The following is a 21029-nucleotide window of genomic DNA, read 5'->3' as shown; positions in this document are numbered from 1 at the left end:
GATCCATTGCAGTACATATCTGAAGAACCATCTCTTCTCAAATAAGCCTACTCAACAAGATCTGATTTCACTTACAGTGAAATCCTGAGAATACTTTCCTGGAAGTAAGACATGTAGTTGCTCACTCACCCAATTCAATTTAGAAGGAACAAAAATTTAATAAGGTTGAAAACCACTCACAATAAAATAGAAAGTAAAAGTTAGTTCACCTGGCATCTGCCATTTGCACATATATCTAGGTTCTGAGGGCCACATGAAGTTCCATCCATCACTTTCTCTGTCACCAGTATACGCTGATCTTTTCCATTTGGAGAGCAAAATAATGCACAAGGCTTTTCTATATCAAAAGGATTTTTTTTTTTAAAAAAAAAAGTCAGATTCACCATTAACACTGTTTTGAAGTAATATTCTCATTGTATTTGCCATGGTACCTACTTATAGTCTTACTATATACCACATAGGAATTAAGCACACATTCCAAAGGGAACTTTACCTAGATCCTATTATATTGGCTGAAAATTGCACAAAACCACAGCTCCATGACATAATGCATAAGAAAGATCAATTGAAAATACTTCTTTTTGTGAAGAGCATATGGCAAACTCTTCCTTTCTCCTCCAAACTGAGAGGTTAGAAGAAGCCGAACTCTTCCTAAATTTATTTATTTTTAAAAATGAAGGGTGATGTTTTTATCAATGGTTAATCAACTTACTAGCCAGACATTAGGTTGGATCCAGACTAATTTTTCTAATGGCAAAATGGAACTTACCTGCCTTCCCCCTCCCACTACAGCCCACTGTTCCTGGAGTATAGGAGACCCCAAGAAATGTCGTGGGGGCGGGTCTGTAACAAGGACTGGTATCAGGATAAATTGCCAAGTTAGTCTTCATTTAACCCATTATTTGTGAGGGTCACACCATCAACAGCTCAAACCCACTTGTGCACATAAAGCTCAGGGACAATGAAGGTTATTTACTTTTGGGAAACAGTAAGGAAAGAAAATAGGAAACATCTCTTCAAAATGACAGATTCCTATGCATTCTTTTCTTTTCAAAATCTTTTCACACATGAAAAAATGCCTTCTCTTCCCTTGTGCCTTCTAGTGCACACAGAGGGTTTGACAGACACAATAGAGTTTTGTCTAATTTGTGCATGGTATGGAAAAAATGCATTTCATATTGGTCAGAAACGTCTCTAGTCATGTCTTATGCTTTCTGAACCTCAACCAAATGAGACCTTCACAATTAGAACAGCTCTGTGTGCTGCTGTGCTTCCTTTAACTGTTCTGTAGTAAGAAATATTTGATATTTTTGGCAAAAAAATTATGTGTGTGCTTGGAAACTGCAGTGTATTTCATCTAACTGTAGGGAATGATTTCCACCAACTACCCCTCCACCTGTAGATCTCTGACATTCTCTTTAATAGTGTTGTGTATGTTCCATCCCCCAGGAAAACCAACTGTTGTTAGGGCTGAAACAAGAGGGGGGAGGTGAAGAAGTTGCCAGTGAACATGTTAGGTGGAACCCAAGCCAAGTTCATGATAAACCTGAGAAGTAAGATGTCTGTTTCCTAACCAAACATATTAATTAATTAATTAACTTATTTATTTATTATTAGATTTTTACCCTGCCCTACCCTCAAAGGGCCCAGGGTGGCAACAACAATAAAAACTATTACAATAAAACAGAAACAATCTTAATAAATAATTTAAAACAGTATAAGAGCTCCAAAACAAATGGTGACTTTTACTAACTTTATCCCCCCCCCCCCCCCCCGGGAAGCCAGAACAGATGATAAGCAGATAAAACCAATGGTGAAAAAACTGGCTGGCTTACAAAAAAGCCCAGCGGAACACGTCTGTCTTGCAGGCCCTGTGGAAGCCACTTAGGTCCCACAGGCCCTAACCTCAGATGAGAACCTGTTCCACCAGGTGGGGGCCAGGACTGAAAAGGTCCTGCCCTTGTCGAGGCCAGCCGGATGGTTTTTGGGACAAGGACTACCAGAAGATTTCCTTCCAAGGAGTGGAGGGGCCTGGTTGGACAATATGGGGAGAGGCAGTCCCTAAGGTATGCAAGTTCAAGACCGCTCAAGGCCTTAAAGATTAGAACCCAAACCTTGAAGATAACCCAATACTTGATGGGCAACCAATGTACATGGAAAAGGACCGGTGTAATATGATCCCTGCCAGAGGCTCCTTCCAGGAGCCTCGCAACTGCATGCTGCATGAGTTTTAATTTCTGGATTAGGTTCAAGGGCAGGGCAGCATAAAGCGAGTTACAATAATCTAAACTAGAAGTGACTGTTGCATGGAACACTGTGGCTAGATCAACATGGGAGAGATATGGGGCCAACTGTCTTACCTGGTAAAGATGGTAGAGCACAGTCTGGGCCATTCTGGTGACCTGGGTCTCCAAAGAAATTCTGGAGTCCAGAATCACCCCCAGACTGGTCACCGATGAGATCAGGTGTAGGGTTAGGGTTAGGGTCTAGGACAGGCAAAACAAAATCAGCCAGCATGTCACTGTTGCCTACCCACAGGACCTCCATCTTTGCTGGATTCAGTTTCAACCTGCTAGCTCTCAGCCACCCAGCCACAGCCTCCAACCACTGCTGGAGAGCCTCAGGGGCTGAGTCCGGCTAGCCTGCCATTGTAAGGACAAGCTGGGTGTCATCTGCATATTGATGAAACTGCAGCCCAAAACTCCAGATCAGCTTGGCCAGGGAATGCATATAGATCAGTGATGGTGAACCTATGGCACAGGTGCCAGAGGTGGCACTCAGAACCCTCTCTGTGGGCACAGAGTTCATCATGTGTGTGGGGGGGGAATCGCCCTCACCCACACATCTAGGCTGGCCTGGGCTGCTAGGCTCGATTATTAGCATTAAACCTAAGACCTAGTTTTGGGGAAGCAGTATAGGTAATCCTGTTAAGCACTGTTAAACCCCACTGATTTTCATGCAAAGAACTAAAGCGTGATCCTTTACCTGCAAGTAAGCTGACCATGTGCTGGCAATGTGGCTTGCTTCTGATTAAACCCTCATAGGGTCGTGATTCACCCGTTCAAAGAATTGCATAGTTGCTTCAAAGCAAAGCCAACAACTACCACTAAGCTTACTTCTGAGTAACACACGCCTCAGAGCCAACCATTTTTTCTTAACTAAAACCTCAGCATTCAGGTTAATTGCCATGTTGGCACTTTGCGATAAATAAGTGGGGTTTTGGGTTGCAGTTTGGGCACTCAGTCTCAAAAAGGTTCGCCATCACTGATATAGATGTTAAAAAGCATCGGAGAAAGGATCCCCCCAGCAGTACCCCACAATCAATGGGATACCGCCTGGAACTCTCCTTCACCGAAATCACCCGGGGTCCCTGATCTTGGAGAAATGAGTTCATCCAGCTGAAGGCTGTACCCAGTACTCCAAATTCAGCAAGGCAGTGGACCAAAAGGTCATGATCTACCATGTTGAATGCTGCAATGAGATCTAACAACACCAGCAGTGCCGAACCGCCTCTGCCTAGCTGGCACCGGAGTTCGTCCACAATGGCGACCAACATCATCTCAGTCCCATGATCAGGGTGGAAGCCGTACTGGTAGGGATCCAACACTTCGGTATCTTTCAGGAACTCCTGAAGCTGAGCCGCCGCTACTCTTTCAATTACCTTACCCAGGAACGGAAGGTTTGATACTGGGTGGTAATTGGTCAGATCCTGAAGATCTAAACTTGGTCTTTTCAAGAGGGAGTGGACCACTGCCTCTTTCAGCTGACCTGGGAAAGCTCCTTGCTCAAGAGAGCTATTGATGATATCCAACTGGTGGCTCCATAACCCCTCTTTGCAAACTTTTATTAACCAGGAGGGGCATGGGTCAGAAGGACAAGTGGTAGATCTTATAGCTAACAGAAGCCTGTCCATCTCAGAGGGAGTAAGCAGGTTGAAATGGTCAAAGCCAGGACCAAAAGATGGGCAAGTGGCTTCTAGTTCCCTTATTGTATCAATCGTGGTTGGCAGAGTTTGGCAGAGAGACAAGATCTTGTCTGCCAAAAAGCTTGCAAATGCCTCACAGCTAAACACCAATTTGTTATGTTTAGGATGATAGATGCAGTTGTCAGGATCCAAATCATGCTAAACAATTGTGCTGGGCATGAGCTAGCAGCTGTGATGGAGGAAGCAAAGAAAGATTTCTTTGCATCTTTCATGGCTTTCTCGCAGGAATTCATAATTGTTCGATACGAGCGTCTTGACTCCTCAAACCCACCGCCACACTCATTCAAGTCGTCTCAGCTCCCATTTCATCCTCCTCAGCTCCTCAGTATACCAGGGAGCCAATTTGGGATGGGTACAGAGAGGACATCTTGAAGCAACCTTCTCGATGGCTTAAGAGAGCATAGAATCCCAACCCTCTACCAGCTCACCAAGAGAGGAGACAGTGGGAGGGGCATCCCTCAAGATATTCTGGAATCCCACAGGATCCACAAGCCTCCACAGGTGGACCCAAATAAACCTGTCACCTAGACGGGGGGGGGGGGGGGTGTGTGGCATGGCCGAATCAATCCGGGCCGTAAGTTATTAATGTGTATAATGTTCATATAATTTAACTAAAGACATCCAAGAACATGCATGTGGTAGGTGGATAGTATTTTGGCTGTAACACATGCTTTTTATTTAAACAATATTTTATGTTCCAACTTTAGGCATTCCACATTTTGAAATTATAAAGATCAAAGGGAAAAGACAAACACATTTCTATCAAGGTCAAGCACCAATCAAAGCCATACTGTAATACCCATATTTTATATGACAATCCTGAGAACCATTATAGTATCATGAAATATCTCAGTCTGATCTACAAAATCACAATGCTAGGAGTAGGTGTTTTCTTACCATCATCTATAACAGCCTGCCACTGTTGCACATGTTTCTGATAGGATGGCCTGACATTGAAGACTTGGCACTGCCAGTCCCTGAATGCAAGTATTCCAGGAGGACAAGAGGGATTCTCACATATTTTATATTGCATTCTAGAACTGTGACATTCCCTTCCTTCACGAACTGGACTAAGGAAGACAAAACAATATAGTAACATATTTGAACAAGAGGTGCTGAACAGAGAGAGCATGTACAAATTCTTTTTTTTAATCAATTGGCTTCTATAGCAAGAGGTAATAGCATTGAGCACCACTAGAGGTAATCAGCATACTTTCTTTTAGACGTCATTAAAGGAGTGCAAGATAAAAGAAAACCAAGCAGGAGTCTGCAAATACTATGGACAATCAAAGAAAAGTGTCTTAAAAACTATGAGGATGGACTTGTGCAATCTCACAATATAACAATCTTGACAAATATGCTGCCCTACTGAATTGTAAGATTTAATAAGTTCACAACTATATCAGCAGAAATTCTGGACTAATGCAAACCTCTATTAGTGTCAGAATCTCTACTGGGAATGCAGCTGTGGGATCCAGAAAACCATTTAAGTGGCACAATTGATTCTTTTATCCTTCGACTACACTTCCTACAGAGATTCCAGTACTTAAGGAGGTTTGCAAGTGCCAGAATCTCTGTGAAAAGTAATCTGGGACTAAACAAAGCTCTGTACTGGCAGAATCACTTTCTCCAGCCTATAATTATATATCCAGCAGAGGTTCTAGCATTTACAGAACCTTCAGAACCCAATCCCATTCCATTCTATTCCATTAGGAACAGAAATTATCCTGCCACTTAGAGAAGGCTTTCCAAGTGCTATGAAAAGGAAATAACCAGAGCATGTTTGATAAAGACTGAGGAAATTATGAGACCACATTTATCAATAATTCTTAAGATGTCATAAGTAGATTCCTATGGCACTTGAAATAAGATGAGGACACACCTCCAACACCCATGGTATATGCAGCCACGAGGGTGGGAAGATGGATCATTGTGAGGGCTGGACCTGATGAGTCCTCCGAGGCCATTTGAATTAGTATGGCAGGCTGGGAGCATAGTTTCTGTCAATGAAGTATGTTTAGTCTGATTGCTGGGACTCTTGCTGGAGGAAGAAATGCTTAAGCTAGAATGGAATTTGATATGATGCCTATGAGTAAAACCTTTTGCTCCAATTTTGATTTATTTGCATTGACCTATAGGCTCAATGCTTTTAGTACCCACACTACAAAGTGTTGCTTGGTATCAGATACAATCAGCCAATTATCATCACTCACTCTGAACTTTGCAGGTATACCACTACCACTACTACCACCTTGGTGAACACCCTGGGTGCTTTTGTAGCCCAAAGGAAGAACTGTATTGAAAATAGTGGGAATCATACTGGAAGCGGGAATAGTAGGAATCATACTGGAAGATATTTATGATTGTCTGATCTTATCTTTACATGGAAGTATGCACATGCGTAACATAAAAAGGACATTGGGAATGAATAATCTATTCATACATCTCAGTCCAGAACAGGTCTCACCCTTCCCTCTTCCCTTCTTTTTACAATTATAAATTTAAATAAATAAAGGCCTGCTTTTGCTTTATCAGAACTGAGGGGAGCATACAAATCCCAATCCTAGCCATAACAGTTACACTGGAGCTCTTAACACAGCAATCAGGATGACATCAAATATAAATCCAATTGCAATGGTGAAGCTGATTGGTAGATTAAGGGTTTGGATTGATGACATGGAATAGGAGATTCTGAGTCTTGTAGGTCACCTTCTGAAGTGGAATGGGATAAATACAATAAGTGGCTCAATGGAGAAGGTGTTCTCAGAATGCAAACTGATTGGCTCCAATGGTGGCTTGCAAGGATCCAAGTCTTTAGGGTGAGAGATGGTCTTTGGATAGGAAGGATTCTCCATATACTCCTATTTATGTTGAGATTTTTAGGTGGATGTTCTGAGGAGCTATGCTCAATAAATACAGGAACAGAGCCTGCAACTTTCCTGTGCTCTCTACTAGGCCCAAAGTGGTCAGAATTTGACTTGGAACCACTGGAATCAAAGGTGCTCACATCTGTCTGACAGTATTACAGGAGTTTGGATTTTTCTCTTGAGCTGCACTGGTCAAAAACCTTTTTTCACAGCACTACGTTTAGGCAGGAAGATCTATCGTGCCTTGCTTTGGGGGGTAGATTGATGACAAATAGAGCTTTTAGAATCACAGGACCTGCATTTTCTGAAGAGTGCTTTTTGTACAATTTCTCAGATACTTTGCTTTAAGGAGGCAGTAAGATGCAGTAAAAATCATTGTCAGTTTTGTGCTGGTTGAAAAGAGACAGGTTTTAATAATAAACCTCTTTCAGCAGTAGAAGAGAGAGTATTGTGAGAAGGGTGCTCTGCCCCCTCTATATCATGCTGCAAAAGGCAGGAAACAGTGGGGGAGGGAAACAGAATGCCCTCAGGTGCTTTTGAGCTTCAGAAACTTCTCTGTGGTAGGCCTGTATGTGTGCAATATCCATGTAGGACCGGATAGATGCCACAATGATGAATTAGCTCCTATATTCAGCCTCAGCCCAGCACTGGCTGTTGTAGGATCCACAGCTCTGACAGTGCTTGTTATCCTTGCCCTGGGTCCTATATGCCTCTAGATCAGGGGTAGGGAACCTGCGGCTCTCCAGATGTTCAGGAACTACAATTCCCATCAGCCTCTGTCAGCATGGCCAATTGGCCATGCTGGTAGGGGCTGATGGGAATTGTAGTTCCTGAACATCTGGAGAGCCGCAGGTTCCCTACCCCTGCTCTAGATCCTTGATGTGAGCAAGACAGTTAAACCCTGCCCAATGAACTTTGTAGGATGTTTCATTAGAATCCCTTGGAATGGTATTAAATTTAATGATTAGTCCAATGAATTGGGGGGGGGGGTGTCCCTGATTTTTTTGTCAAATCAAATCTGTCTAGATTTCACAATGAAACAGAATCCTAGGTGAGTAAACAGAGATGAAAAGGTGCATCTGGGCAGACTGGGGCTAGCTTGATTATCTGTGCCTCAAGCTGAGTACTACAAGAGAAAGTAAACAGGTTGCCATCTAAGGTGCAGCTGAAGAGAAAGGGACAAAATATCCCCTCTTACTTCAGACACAGTTTCTATCCATTTATGTTTTGTCATTCACAACAGCAAAGTAAAAGAATTTCAGCTGGCAAGGCAGATAGTTTCTGTGTAAAAACTGTATCAAATAGTTCACAGCTCTTCCATGATTCTGATGTTTCAGCACAAACATATAGTACACCTCCTTTATAGTCTATATAATGATCACATATGAGAAACTATTTTAACATTTATCTTAGTTCTAACTAATAAAGCTGGAGAACCCATGTCTCCTATCTACATGAATCACAGTACAATTCAGAGTAAGAAATTTAAAAGGGGAAATAGTTTTAATGCAAGAGAATGAGACCTCCTCAATGCTACAAGCTTCCAATACTTGTTCAGTTTGACACTGAGCCACAGGAGTGGCTGAATCCTGTATTATATCTTTGAAAAATCAAGATGAAATAAGTACCATTAATCACAATAATATTATACAATTAAAAAGGAAAATTTTATTTTACCCAGAGCATCTACGCTGTCTACTGCTGATTCCAGTGTTGCAAGTTCTGCTACAAGCACTCCACGAACTCCATTCCCCTTCCATATGTCCAGCGAAAGGCATTTTACTGGTACATTCTCCAGCTTTACACCACTGTTACGAAAATCAGTTTTGATGTTACTGAGGTTCAACCAAAATAATTCATTCCTCTATGTTCAATCAGAACTTCTTAGGAAGTATTAGTTTACACACTTGGTCAGCAACTTTAGCTCAGATTTTTTTTCCCTAAGGATCTCCAGACATGAGTTTCAGCACTCTAGAATCACCATCACAGAACTGAACCTTGATGTAATATAGAATCCTGAAAAATGCTAGATCTTTTAATTTCTGCTTTGCAGCCCGCAGAGATTCCTAGTAATGCAGTTACGAGGCATGGCTGACTGGGACTGATGAGGGTCATGCCTGGCTTGCAGCTGAGAGAAACCATGGACTGCAAGGACTGGAGTACATGGAAATACAAGTTCCGTCCAAATTCATCTGGGTTCTACTTAGAAGAGACTAATTATTGAGATGTATTCAGAAAGCCATCCTATCATTGACTTCTGAACAGAATATCATAAGGATTTTTTAATTATCTTTTTTTCCCTACAGTTTTCCTATCGCGCGCCCTGCCCCCTGTCACAATTACGGGCCTAGTTGATTCTAGTGCCGTTATTTGTGGCCAGATGTGCAGAGGCTACTGAGGCTACCGCTGCCTTATATAGGCGGCTACAGTTGATTATATGACATAACATGCCCTTCCAGTGGGTTCTATCCTGAAGCCTGTGAGTTATGTGAAAACCAGAGAAATCCCCCAGCACCATTTTGAAATCCTGCCCTGCTTATGCAGCTAGAATGATGACAGCTGGGAGGGAGCTTAGGCCTGGCTTCAGAAGATGAGCCTCAGTGGTTCTTTAGAATATATCACAAGGCAAAGACTTACAAAATTTGACTTGAAGTTTGGATCAGAGCTGCAGTTGGATAGGCCTGGGAAACAGTTCTGAAGTAGCAACAGGGCCTTTTCCCATACAAACATTTTGATCAGAAATTTCATCTGCTCTTTTTGGAGATATGCCTGAAGGAAATTTTGAAAGCAGAAGCAGAAAGGATCCTGGATCTGAAATCAGTTTGTTGGTGGATAGGAATAAGAGAAGAAAGCAGGATAAAGTGAGAACATGGGAGTTGCCTGGAAGAAAGAAAGAGAAAATAATGTGGGAATGGAGATATGAGGGAAATGAGGTACCATATGTAAGTCCTTGCAGATTTCTACCTCACAACTGGGCCTAGCACAGCAACCAGCACTATACAACTACTTTTCATAAATAGAGGCTGCAAGTGGGAGGGAAAAAAGGAATGCTGAAGGCAGGGCAGCAGATAAAGGCCCATTATGCATAGAATATTTACCTTGGGGATCTTCATTGCACAGTGGGCTTGTAGTGGGATCTTCTTGCATTTCTGTGTTTACACATGAAGAGGCCCTCACTCAGCTTTTTTGCTGAGAACTCTCCCGAGCCTGCTTTTCCTGGTTCTCTTATCTTTGCCCATCAAGTCATTCTTACAGGCACAGAGCTCATTACACATAGTAGTCTCAACATTGCTGGCTTTGTACAAGTATTTTAATTACTGTATATCAGTATATTGTTATTGTAACTTTTTCCAAAAAAATTATCTCCCCTCTAAATAAAAGAAGCAAAGCAATTCCCTGGACCACACACAGCTGAAGAAGGGGACCGTGTCATAGCATTGATATTCTCTCCCCGCTCTTCTCCACAACAAACACATAATTTCTGGTGCTGCTGCATGAGGAAAGAGAGGCTTGTTATTTCCATAAATATCAATACGGAAATTTGACTACGGCTGATTTCGCATGGGCCAAAAACAGTGGTGTGAAAATGGTGTGAAAACAGTATAAACCCTTTTACATTTTTAAACCCTTTTACATAATTGTCACACCGTTTTCACACTGCTGTTTTTGGCCCATGCGGAATCAGCCTAAGCTCATGTAGTTGAGCTTCTTTTCTTTGACTTCTGCTTGCTGGCTACCAAAAGATGCCAGCAGGAGAGTAGGAAGAAGGAAGAAGCAGGCAACATAGCAGGGGAAGCAAAGGAAAGGAGAGGACTGCAGGGTGAAGCTAGGTAGACTGGTAATGGGCAGAGGGATATCTGGGGCAAAGCTGTGCTCACTGGCAAATCTTCCTTGCTCTAGTAGCAAAGCAAATTAAAGTCATGCTAGAAGTGGTGTTGCTTACTGCAGAGAGAATGGACAGTGTCAGCAAGACTTGAGGAAATATATCTGGGATGAAGCAGAAAAGGAGCAGGCAGAAAGCAAAAGGTGAACTGTGCTTTTTTGTGGGGTACTCTTAAGGTCAAATTTTTAACTGTGTGCATTTCTGGAGAACTTGTGGGTTTGCTTCTTGAGGGCTTGGGAACGGTTTTATGTGTGTGACTTGATGGCCCTTGTGGTCTCTTCCAACTCTATGATTCTATGATAAGAAATCTTGCTGCAAGGGACATTCACTCCCACCATGCAGCAGACACCTTGTGCATAATTGGCCAAAGTTAGGTTGCCTGGTGTGTGGGAAGAAGAGAAAGAAGGAGGAAAAGGAGAGACAGCTTTCAGGGAAGGTAAACAGGAATTAGAGGGAAAAGCAAAAATTAGATGTCCCCCACAAGATATTGTGGATTTTCTGCTTGTAAATTTCTAATGAGGAATTTCTAACAATTAATTTTAGTAATGAGATAGCCACTCTCAGTTCCTATTTAATTTGAGAATAGTAGTTAATTTATTAAAATATAAATAATAAAGTCTGTTCAACAAATGAAAGAGGATTATAAAATTTCAAACAAAAATAAAATGTTCACAGAATCAAGACTGTAAAAACAAAAACAAATCAATTTCTACTTATTTTTGACAGATAATATTATATTGTACCTTTCCAATGTCACAATCAGTTCCATCCATTGGTGGATCCAGCTTTGTTTTACATTCCTTCTCTTCTTCCACTTTACACCATAATCCAGTGCAAATAACATGCTGGAAAGAAAGAGACACTGGTAATACAATAATATTAATATAGATAGGATTTTAAGGATGAGTGATAGTTAGCAATCTTATTGGGTCATCCAGGAAAAACTTAGCTGAAGAGAAAAATGACCAGCACTTTCAGGGGCAAAAGAAAAAGTCCAAGTGGGAGTGGTGCATGGATCCAGAACACACAAACACACTTTGAATAGCCAAAGGACTAATATTTATACTCAAAAATGAGTTCTGAGGTGGTGTGAGGTAAACTGGAAGAAAAATCAGAAACAAAGAACTCTGCTTTCCAGGGTTTTAACAATAAGATCGGAGAGACTTGATGAGTCAGCAAGCCCCAAGAGAATACATTCTCTCAAATACTGATTTTCTGCTGGGAGGGGTGCATACAGAATAAGTAATGGTTTGCACACAATACTGATTAAATCACCTTAGGGTGACACAATGGGGATTAGCTAGCCCCGTTTTCCCGCCAGACACACCACTGGGCCTCAGGAAAAGTTCAGCAGCCAATAACCTTCCTGCCCAAGCTTGACACAAAATGGATCCAAAACTCTCTGATGGGAATCCATTTTGGGGAGATAAGTGCCTTGCTCTGATGCCAGTACTTTTCTGGCACCCTTTAGTAGTAGTTGTCTGATTGTTTACACCTAGGTTCCAGTTTTGAAATTTCTATTTTTTAAGGCCCCCATTGCTTTTGTGTCCTGATCTGGATGACCCACACTACCCTGATCTTATTAGGTCTTGGAAGTTAAGCAGGGTCAGCCCTAGTTATTATTTGGATGGGAGACCACCAAGGAAGTACAGGAGTGCTATGCAAAGGTAGGCAATGGCAAACCACCTCTGAAACATCTCTTGCCATACCTACCTCTACACACACATTGTTTCTAGCTTCACTGTTTCTAGTTTCATCATCAGTATATAGAAATGACATAGTGGTAGAATTTAGAGTGGAATTTAGGAAAAACTTGTTCTACAACTTTTTTAGATCTGTTCTACAACAGATTTAGATTAGCCTGTGAACATTTACACAGTGAAAACGTAACATTCACCTTGCAAAGTTATCTTTTACACAAATCTCTTGGGTAATGTGTCATTTCACGACTGAGTTTTCTTCATTCCTGAAACTGTTATGGGACAAGAACAAATTGACAGGGATCGTCTTTTGGAATGCTGCATTAGAACCTGGGGGTCTGAGTTGCACATCTTCATTAGTTAAGAAGTATATATTGCCATCCTATCTGTGGATGGGAGTGGATTTCATGTTCTCCAAGAAAGTCAGTGTAGAGTAATAGAGAGACTGATGGTCTAGGTCGGATCTGTGAGACCCAAACTGAACTGTAGAGACCCAAACTGAATTGTAGAGACCCAAAGAGAATTGTGAGACCCAAACTGAATTCTGCCATAAAAACCTGCTTAACCTACCCATTTTTAACCAGTGGCCACATATCGCCATAATGGATGGTAACTTTCTGCTATATTAAAATTTACCTTATACTGATTGGTACTAACTTACAAAGCAGCTGTAACTGCTTTCCCTAATATTGTTTATTATTATTTTAAAATTCATATCCTTCTTTTTGACCCTCAGGACGTTTATATTCTCCCCCTACCTGCTATACGCATACATATATGCCTACATTTACTTTGCCAAAAAATGGCAATGTTACAGGGCCCTCACATTAATGTCTCTTTGATTTTGACAAGGCCCAACTTTACTCACATTTTGCATCTGAGTAAACAAAATTTTAAGCAATTACAGGAAAAAAAGGAGTGAGCCAGAAGAAGGATCACATCTAACTTTGAACAGGCATCCCTCCTGAAACGGTGTGAATTTGGGCTGCAATTGGAATGTGGGCCATAATAACAACACCATGAGTATAGCATGCATCTGTTCTTTTTTTCTCCGCAATTTATTTTTATTTTATTTTTGTAAGCATAAACAGAACAGAAAATTAAGAGAAATAGGAACCTTATTGTAACATTTACAGTTGCATTAAAAGAAAAAGAGAAGAATAAGTATATGTGTAATATTATTGATAGTGAGTGATATAATGAACAATAAAAAAGCAAGATGATCGTGACTATTATAAGCATTGAATAGTGATATAAGAAGCATTAAATGGTAACTATCTTAATAAATCTTAGCATTAATTATTAGATATTATGTACAATATTTAGTAAACAGTAATAATGTTTAACAATATTATAAGATGATAAAATAGAATAGATAAAAAATCTCACAGTGGTAACTATTACTGTAAATTTTGTAGAAGTATTTCCCAATTTTTTAGTTTTATCATGTTGTTATAAATGTTATACTTTCTTTGAGACATAATAAATTGCTATAATTCCCCTTGATATAGATTTATGATTTATAGAAGATTAAAGGAAAAGCATATTATATATTGCTCATCACATATGAAATAAACTATGTGTCTTAGCACTTATTTATAATCTACCAGATTATAAACTTTGGAATATGAATTGTAACATTGTGACATTATAACTATGTATTACATTATAATAACCATATGACATTTGACAAGAATCAGGCTGTTTTGATTAAACAGTATCAATAGGCGTTTATGTGGCTCTTTTTTTGTTTGTTGTTCTGTCAAGATTCATCTGACTTATGGCAATCCCTGGGGAGTTTCCAAAGTGATAGATTTTCAGAAGTGGTTTGCCATTGGCTGCCTCCACATCACAACTCTGGTATTCCTTCCTTCTAATACTTGTCAGGATTGATCCTCAGTGGCGAAGCCACCAGGGGATGGGGGGTGCACATCACACCGGCGACACCGATCTCTTGGTCACTGCAGCGGAAAAAATCCCCCCACCCTCCGGGCCAAGAGTGCTGCTCCCCGCTTCCCGCTTTTGCGAACGCCCCCCACAAGGCAAGACCCCCACTTACTTTTAGGACTGGAACATCCCAGAGAAGAAGCCTGCCTGCGTTGCCTGAGCCTGGTGGGAACTACATTTCCCAGGGGCTCCTGGGAAATGTAGTTTCCACCAGGCCCAGGCAACGCAGGCAGGCTTCTTCGGCCTGCTCCTTTCCTAAAAGATAGTGGAATGAAGTGCTGTGGGGGGGCAACGCAGGGGGGGCGAAAAAGCCAGAGTGGGGCACACTCTGGCCAGGGAGCGCACTCTGGCCTAGCTGCACCTCTGTTGATCCTGCTTAGCTTCTGTGATCTGGCTAACTTGAGCTATCTGTGGTCCTATACAATATATTATAAGGAGTCCCATAGCACAAAGTTGTAAGTTGCATCACTGCACTTAGATGCTCTGCTCATGGCCTGAGTTTGATCCCAATATATGTTGGTTTCAGGTAGCCAGTACAAGGCTGTCAACTGTACCTTCTGTCCCTAGCCACGTTGTGCCAAGATATGAGAAACCTGTAATCAATTCTTCCTAAAACATATGTCTATGCTGTCCTTCTCTCTCCCCTTTTCATCCCAGGCAATATTATAGTTTTAAAAGGCAACATAATCAGTGGAGAAAGAAACATCAAACTTATCTTCATATCTTGGGGATATGAAATGGTTAACCATGTCACTATGAAACACTTTACAGTTATAGATACTGAAAATAAAGGCTGGAAAGAATCTAGGAGTTTTATGCAGCACTGAGGAAAGATTATACATTTATTTATTTATTATTTATTAATCCCTTTTCTTCTCTTTTCATAAAAGCATGCGAAAAGGGTAAAAGTTGTTTTATTGGAGAATAAATAATAAAAATCAAGCAATACCTGCATTTCTTGGCAGAAAGAGGCACTTGGTCCAAAGAGAATCTGACACTGTTCATCTGCAGTATATGTCATTCCTGGCAGCTTTGAAGGAATAATCACAGCATTGAGGCTCTGGGGATTTGTCTGCAGCAGGCAGCTACTGGCCTTTGACCTGGCAACATACAAATTTTAAGAAAATGGTAAATTGCAACAGAAGCTATTTATTTCACTGACACAAATATGCATTTCTTACAAAGAAGAAATTGTAGATTTTTAGAGTAATTTTCCAGTTTTTTTTAACTAAAAAGGAAGTACCCTACAAAAAGAAAAAAAACCTAATGGGAGAAACATTGCTTTCAAAGATTCAGATAATTCATTTGGACTCATATCTGCATTCAATTACTACTTACTGCACACAGTTTATCGTGCAAATGGGTGAATGCCCCCCCACCCCATCCTAAGAAGTCAGAAAATCTGTGACAGAAGTACTGTGTAGATCTCCTTTATTGGATGGGACTCTCTCATAAATAGTCTGATTCCAAGTATCCTAAACCTGAGCACTGACTGCAGATAACATTGTGTTTTCTTGAAATTTCAGTCAATTGCTCCAGTTTCATTCTAAGCATTTCGTTTAGAATAATGGTTATCTACTCATGATGAAGAGAACCTCAGGTGGACTAACCACTATTAAGCCATTAGTGTTTTTGGATGTTTTTTTCAATTGGCCTGTAGTGGTATATACATACAAAGTAGTAATGTCATATCACCTGCCTATCAGTATACTGATAAGATGCAAGATGAGGTCATTCAGCAAAGGAGAGGATTCCTTCACGAATCGGAACCTTGGCTTATTCCATACTAAATGATTTGAAATGACTTACAACTAGCAAAACATCTTCATATTTATTTTACAGCAGCAGCAATAATTTTATGGTCCAGGAGATGTGATTACCATTCTATTGTAGAATTGGACGGTAATAGGCTCCATTTAGAACAATTCCTTTTGAACAGATAAGGCGAATTTAATCATTTTCAATACATTAAGTTTCTGCATGTTTCATGAGTCCCTCAGTAAAGCTTTCTTGGCTTGCAGTTTCCTATAATTTTTCTCAGAGTAATTAGAAGTATGCTGACTATTGGGATGAAGAAAAGTGATCTAGAAATCTAATCATAAAATAAATAAATACTAAATAAATTTTAAACACAGCTTAGGAGAAGACAGTACAGGGAATCTTGTAAATATGAGACCAATCACACTGGATATATGTAATGAAACTATTTTCATGAGTGTGTGTATTTATATTGTACTGCATGGATAATAATAACATTGTATTATAGACCTCAGATTTTGCTGATGATTGCAAAACAATATACAGAATTGTTTTTTACACATAAACTGAACCTTTCGCCATTATATTATTATCTGGTTACATTTATAGTTTAGCAGCACTGATGGCTTCTTTGTGGGAATTTATTAGTCCTGCTGAACAGCTCTAAAATTCTTTTCAGAACATATGCTCGAATACCATTTCTTCAAAATACAATGGGGATTTGCAAAGCCTTTCTTAAACATATATCTGGTAATATTCTCATTATTGTGATGCAAGACAATATTTATTTTATATCATCCCCTTTTTATATTTCAACCATTCTCGTCCACCATATCAAAATACAAGAGGAAATAAAAGGATAGAAATCCTACCATTAAAAAGTTTTTAACCAGCTCTTATTTCTCCATTTTGACCATTCTTAATGATCTCAAAAGTTCACTCTCACTCTAATTTTAACACAAAGTAGTTTTTACAACCCACCTATATTGCAGCCATGGTAATTTTTCCCATGGCAGTCATTTCTTCCACTCCATCAGAGGCCTTTTCAGTTTTTTTTAAATCACTATGGCCGATTTTGTATGCTGAAATTGCCCCTCTGTTGGCATGGGGAATGCCCCGATGCAATCAGAAGCTTTGCACAGCCCCTTGTGCTGCAGCATGGCTGCCATGTTTCTGTCCTGGAGCCGCCCTGCAACAATGGCTTTGCTCCACTAATTTCCTGACCCATAAAAGTTAAAATCCTTTTTTAAATGCCCCTTTGTTGCTCCGGAAGCTACCACCACCATGCAAAACTCCTCCAGAGCAGAAACAGGGCCAGTTTTCCCACCTCGCCGCTCTGGTCCGACCCACCAATGGACAGGCATTGAGAAGCAATGCCCTCTCCCTCCCCTTCTAGTGAAAAAAATGGAGGGAGTAACCTTAGTTTTTATAAAGAAGGGAGAAACCTTGGGCAGAAAAGCGGCTTGTGCAGGCGCCGCGAATGGAAGGCCACTGATTCTCTTGCTCATACAAGGATTTTAGATTTACATTTTAAATGGAGGGGGGTGGAGGAAGACAGCGATCCCGTAATCTAGAACAATATAAACACAAAACCTTCCACCATGCAAAAGTACACAGCAAATATAAAACAAAACAATTCCCTTAGTAACAGTCTTGACTGTATTGTAGGGAACTAAAGTGATGCTGTACTTCTTCTTTGGAATGCAAAGTGTTCAGCAGAAGGCCATTCTATCTACAACGCCGTTCGCGATAGCAAAGCGTTTTTATAGGTTACTTCCTCAGTAGATGTAAACAATCCTCTGCGAATGGATAATTCAGTATCTCATTAATGCAGCTTGTTTAACCATTCTTAAGGCACAGGTTTCAGGACACAATCAGGTATAGCTACATTGTTCTAGATTATTAAGGCACCTTATGTACTTTTTCTCCTCACTAAGTAAATGGTTTTGTTTAACACAGGTGTTACTGTTGATGTATGAGTATCAATTGCAGTAGCAGTAGGATTGGCGGTGTTTTCCACATTTGTATTTGATATGCGTAGAAAAAGTGTCTAGAAACTTAATTTTAAAAAATGAAAACTGAGAATTCTAATAGGTTGGTATACAGATTGTTGGCCAGGCACCCGGTCACAACGTTGCAGCCACACCCAGTCACTGCCCCCAAAGAGGCTCCCTAGTGGCATGAGAAAGCTAGAAAAGTGCAAAAGCTTTCCCGCCACTCAGAAGTCTCTATGGGGCTCAATAGATTTATGCCGCCCCAAAAGGTGCCATAAGTCTGAATTTCTAGCTGTTGGCATAATGCTGCGAATGACCAAGAGAGAGTTGGCTGACACTGGCTCCTCCCCGACCACACTTCCAGCCCACCCCTACAATGCCAGCGGTGGCAGGGGCACTGGGACACTGGTGTTGCATCTGGCACCGTATCTCAGTGCTGGGGGTGGGGTGGGGTGGCAGCAACCATATGCTGGTGAAAATGCCCTTCCACTAAGGTAAGTGCCCTGGGGAGGGAAAATCCACTGCACGCCCCCCCCCCCAATGGCGCTCTTAATGTTATATCAATGGAACAATATTAAATTAGTTATTTCTTTTAAAAATCTGACATGGTTGGGTGGTGGGCAGGGGAATGGACACTGTCAGTGTACTGGGCCAAGGAAACAATGGGGAAACCTGATAAGTGGAAGCTTGGTCGCTGCTATATAAGCAGCAATTGGGTAACTACATCATCCAACCCCTGTGTTAAAAACACCAGGGTCTTTTCTCCTTCCCAGGTCTTTTTTTTCAACTCTGAAAAACTCTGTCCTATGAAATCATATGAGAATCACCTCTCCCAGGAGGATATCCCTGTAATAAAAATTTATCCCAGCCATCCAGAAGGAGCTCATGGTGGTTTGGCTATCTTCATTTTATACTCACAATAGTCTTGTGAAGTAGGTTAGACTGAAAAAGAATAACTGGTCCCAGGTTACTTATGGCAGAGAGAATATTTGAACCCAGAACTCCCAGTTCCTAGCCTGACATTAAATTTGTATTGAATCACATTTTGAGACATTCATAATATTTAACCATATGTAGGACAAAATCAGCATTTTTAAAGTGAAGCTGGTATGTTTATGATGATAATTCCAAAGATACAAAAATTATTTTACCGTTAGAAAATACAGTTCTGTTGCTTCTGTATTGATCAGGACTAGCTAACAAAATGGTTAATGTGAAGTAGTAGGTGACTTTCAAGACATGCTTCTTTTAACAAGCTGCTACAAGGCACTGAGGGAATCTGAAATTTATAGCCACCACAAAAAAATATGAAAAGACCAATGCTAAACAACTCAAATTCTTGAATAAATTACCTGAGAAATCTTTCCAGGTCCTCTCTGCTGCATCGAGACCATGAAACATCTCCAAGATTCTGCCCTTTAATCCATTCCCCAGACATGATATGGAGACCATCTGCACAAGATGGGTGGTCATTATCATGATTTATTCCCATGCTACAAATGTGAAAATATTGAAAATAGAGCTTATTTTAAAGGGAAAACATAATAAAAGTTTTTGTAATTGTAGAAAACAGTGTTTCTCTGATCAAGGATGCTTTGACTCTTGAAAGCTTACATATTGAAAATCTTATTAGTCTCTAAAATCTTGTTGGCCTCAAATCTAGCTGCCTGAATAAAGGCTTGCCTTGACCTAAATGGCCCAGATCACAGAAGCTTAGCAGGGTCAGCCCTGGTTAGTATTTGGAAGGGAGACCACCAAGGAATGCCGGGGTTGCTGAACGGAGGAAGGCACTGGCAAATCCCCTCTGTTAGGCTCTTGTCTTGAAAACCTTATGGGATTGCCAAATGTCAGATGTGATTTGGCAGCCCTTACACAAATGACGGCACATTTCTGCTAAAATAAATTTAATATAAAGGTCTATCATTAAAAGTTTGACAAAACAGTTGCACATAGGTTCCATATGCATGGTTTAAATTCTGAATTTAATCCAGGATTTAACAACATACTGAGTTTGCATATGCCAGTTCTGACAGAGCAGAAATGCACAGACACTAGCTAGCACCACAGACAGGATCAGCATTATTGGTGAATGGGAAGATATGGTGCCCCATTTCCTTTGTTCCTCACCATCCATAAGGTCAGAACATTTTCTTCACAGTATTTTCTTGATCCAATAGAACTAAAGATATTTTCTACTATGCAATATTGGAAATTTAAATCAATTTTAAATCAGTTGTATGACATGATTACTGTGGGGGTTTATAGGCAATCATTGCCGCTAAATGCATCTTGACTGATGAAAGAGCTAAACCCTGCTGTCTTAATCCTAACAGATATTCAAAATATCTTGCAGTGAAGAATTTAAAGATGATATATCCTTTGAAGCTGACCATTCTGAAAAAGTCTAACTTATAGTTATATGACCTACAAGTGTATGGTTTCCTAACTTGAGTCATAATCTCTGTAAATGCCTGGGTTGTGACCCCCCAAAGATCCAGGTTCTTTGGTACATATGTTCCCTCAGCCAATGCTGTTGGAAACCATTTATATGACATGGCCAAAAGGGGCCAATAAGTACTACACTACAGACAAGTCATTCTGCCAAATCTTTGCCATCACCCAGGAACCCATTCAAAATTGGCAAAGCAACCACTTCCAGGGAATTTTAAATCCAATGATGAAATGGTACATGGCTCCACAACTTTCTCATCAGGGGAACTGCTGTCAGACCTCCTGATCTTCTCCAAAAAGGTTATAACATCTGATGAGAAGTCAATGTCAAAGGAACCTGTTACACTCTAGATGAATAATTCATTGGATTCTATCTCAACTTTACAAAATCACTCCATTCCTGCTGACATGTTTGATCCTTTCAGCAAGACTATGGCATTGAAG

At 40.5% G+C, this 21029-nt stretch overlaps 1 protein-coding gene across 2 annotated transcripts in view; it reads right to left on the bottom strand.

The window, feature by feature from the left end:
- ADAMTS19 (ADAM metallopeptidase with thrombospondin type 1 motif 19) overlaps window positions 1-21029 on the bottom strand; it is a 109905-nt gene that overhangs the window by 36254 nt on the left and 52622 nt on the right. For both annotated transcript variants that reach the window (XM_048503409.1, XM_048503410.1), the window contains exons 9-14: window positions 19487-19627; window positions 15332-15482; window positions 11479-11580; window positions 8530-8660; window positions 4883-5055; window positions 210-337 (exon numbers count right to left, since the gene is read on the bottom strand). In XM_048503409.1, the coding sequence (XP_048359366.1) occupies window positions 210-337; window positions 4883-5055; window positions 8530-8660; window positions 11479-11580; window positions 15332-15482; window positions 19487-19627 (826 nt within the window). The remainder of the gene's footprint in view (window positions 1-209; window positions 338-4882; window positions 5056-8529; window positions 8661-11478; window positions 11581-15331; window positions 15483-19486; window positions 19628-21029) is intronic.

The sequence above is a fragment of the Sphaerodactylus townsendi genome, linkage group LG07, assembly GCF_021028975.2.
Source record: "Sphaerodactylus townsendi isolate TG3544 linkage group LG07, MPM_Stown_v2.3, whole genome shotgun sequence".
NCBI lineage: Eukaryota > Metazoa > Chordata > Lepidosauria > Squamata > Sphaerodactylidae > Sphaerodactylus > Sphaerodactylus townsendi.
This window is presented reverse-complemented; position numbering and strand designations above follow the sequence as displayed.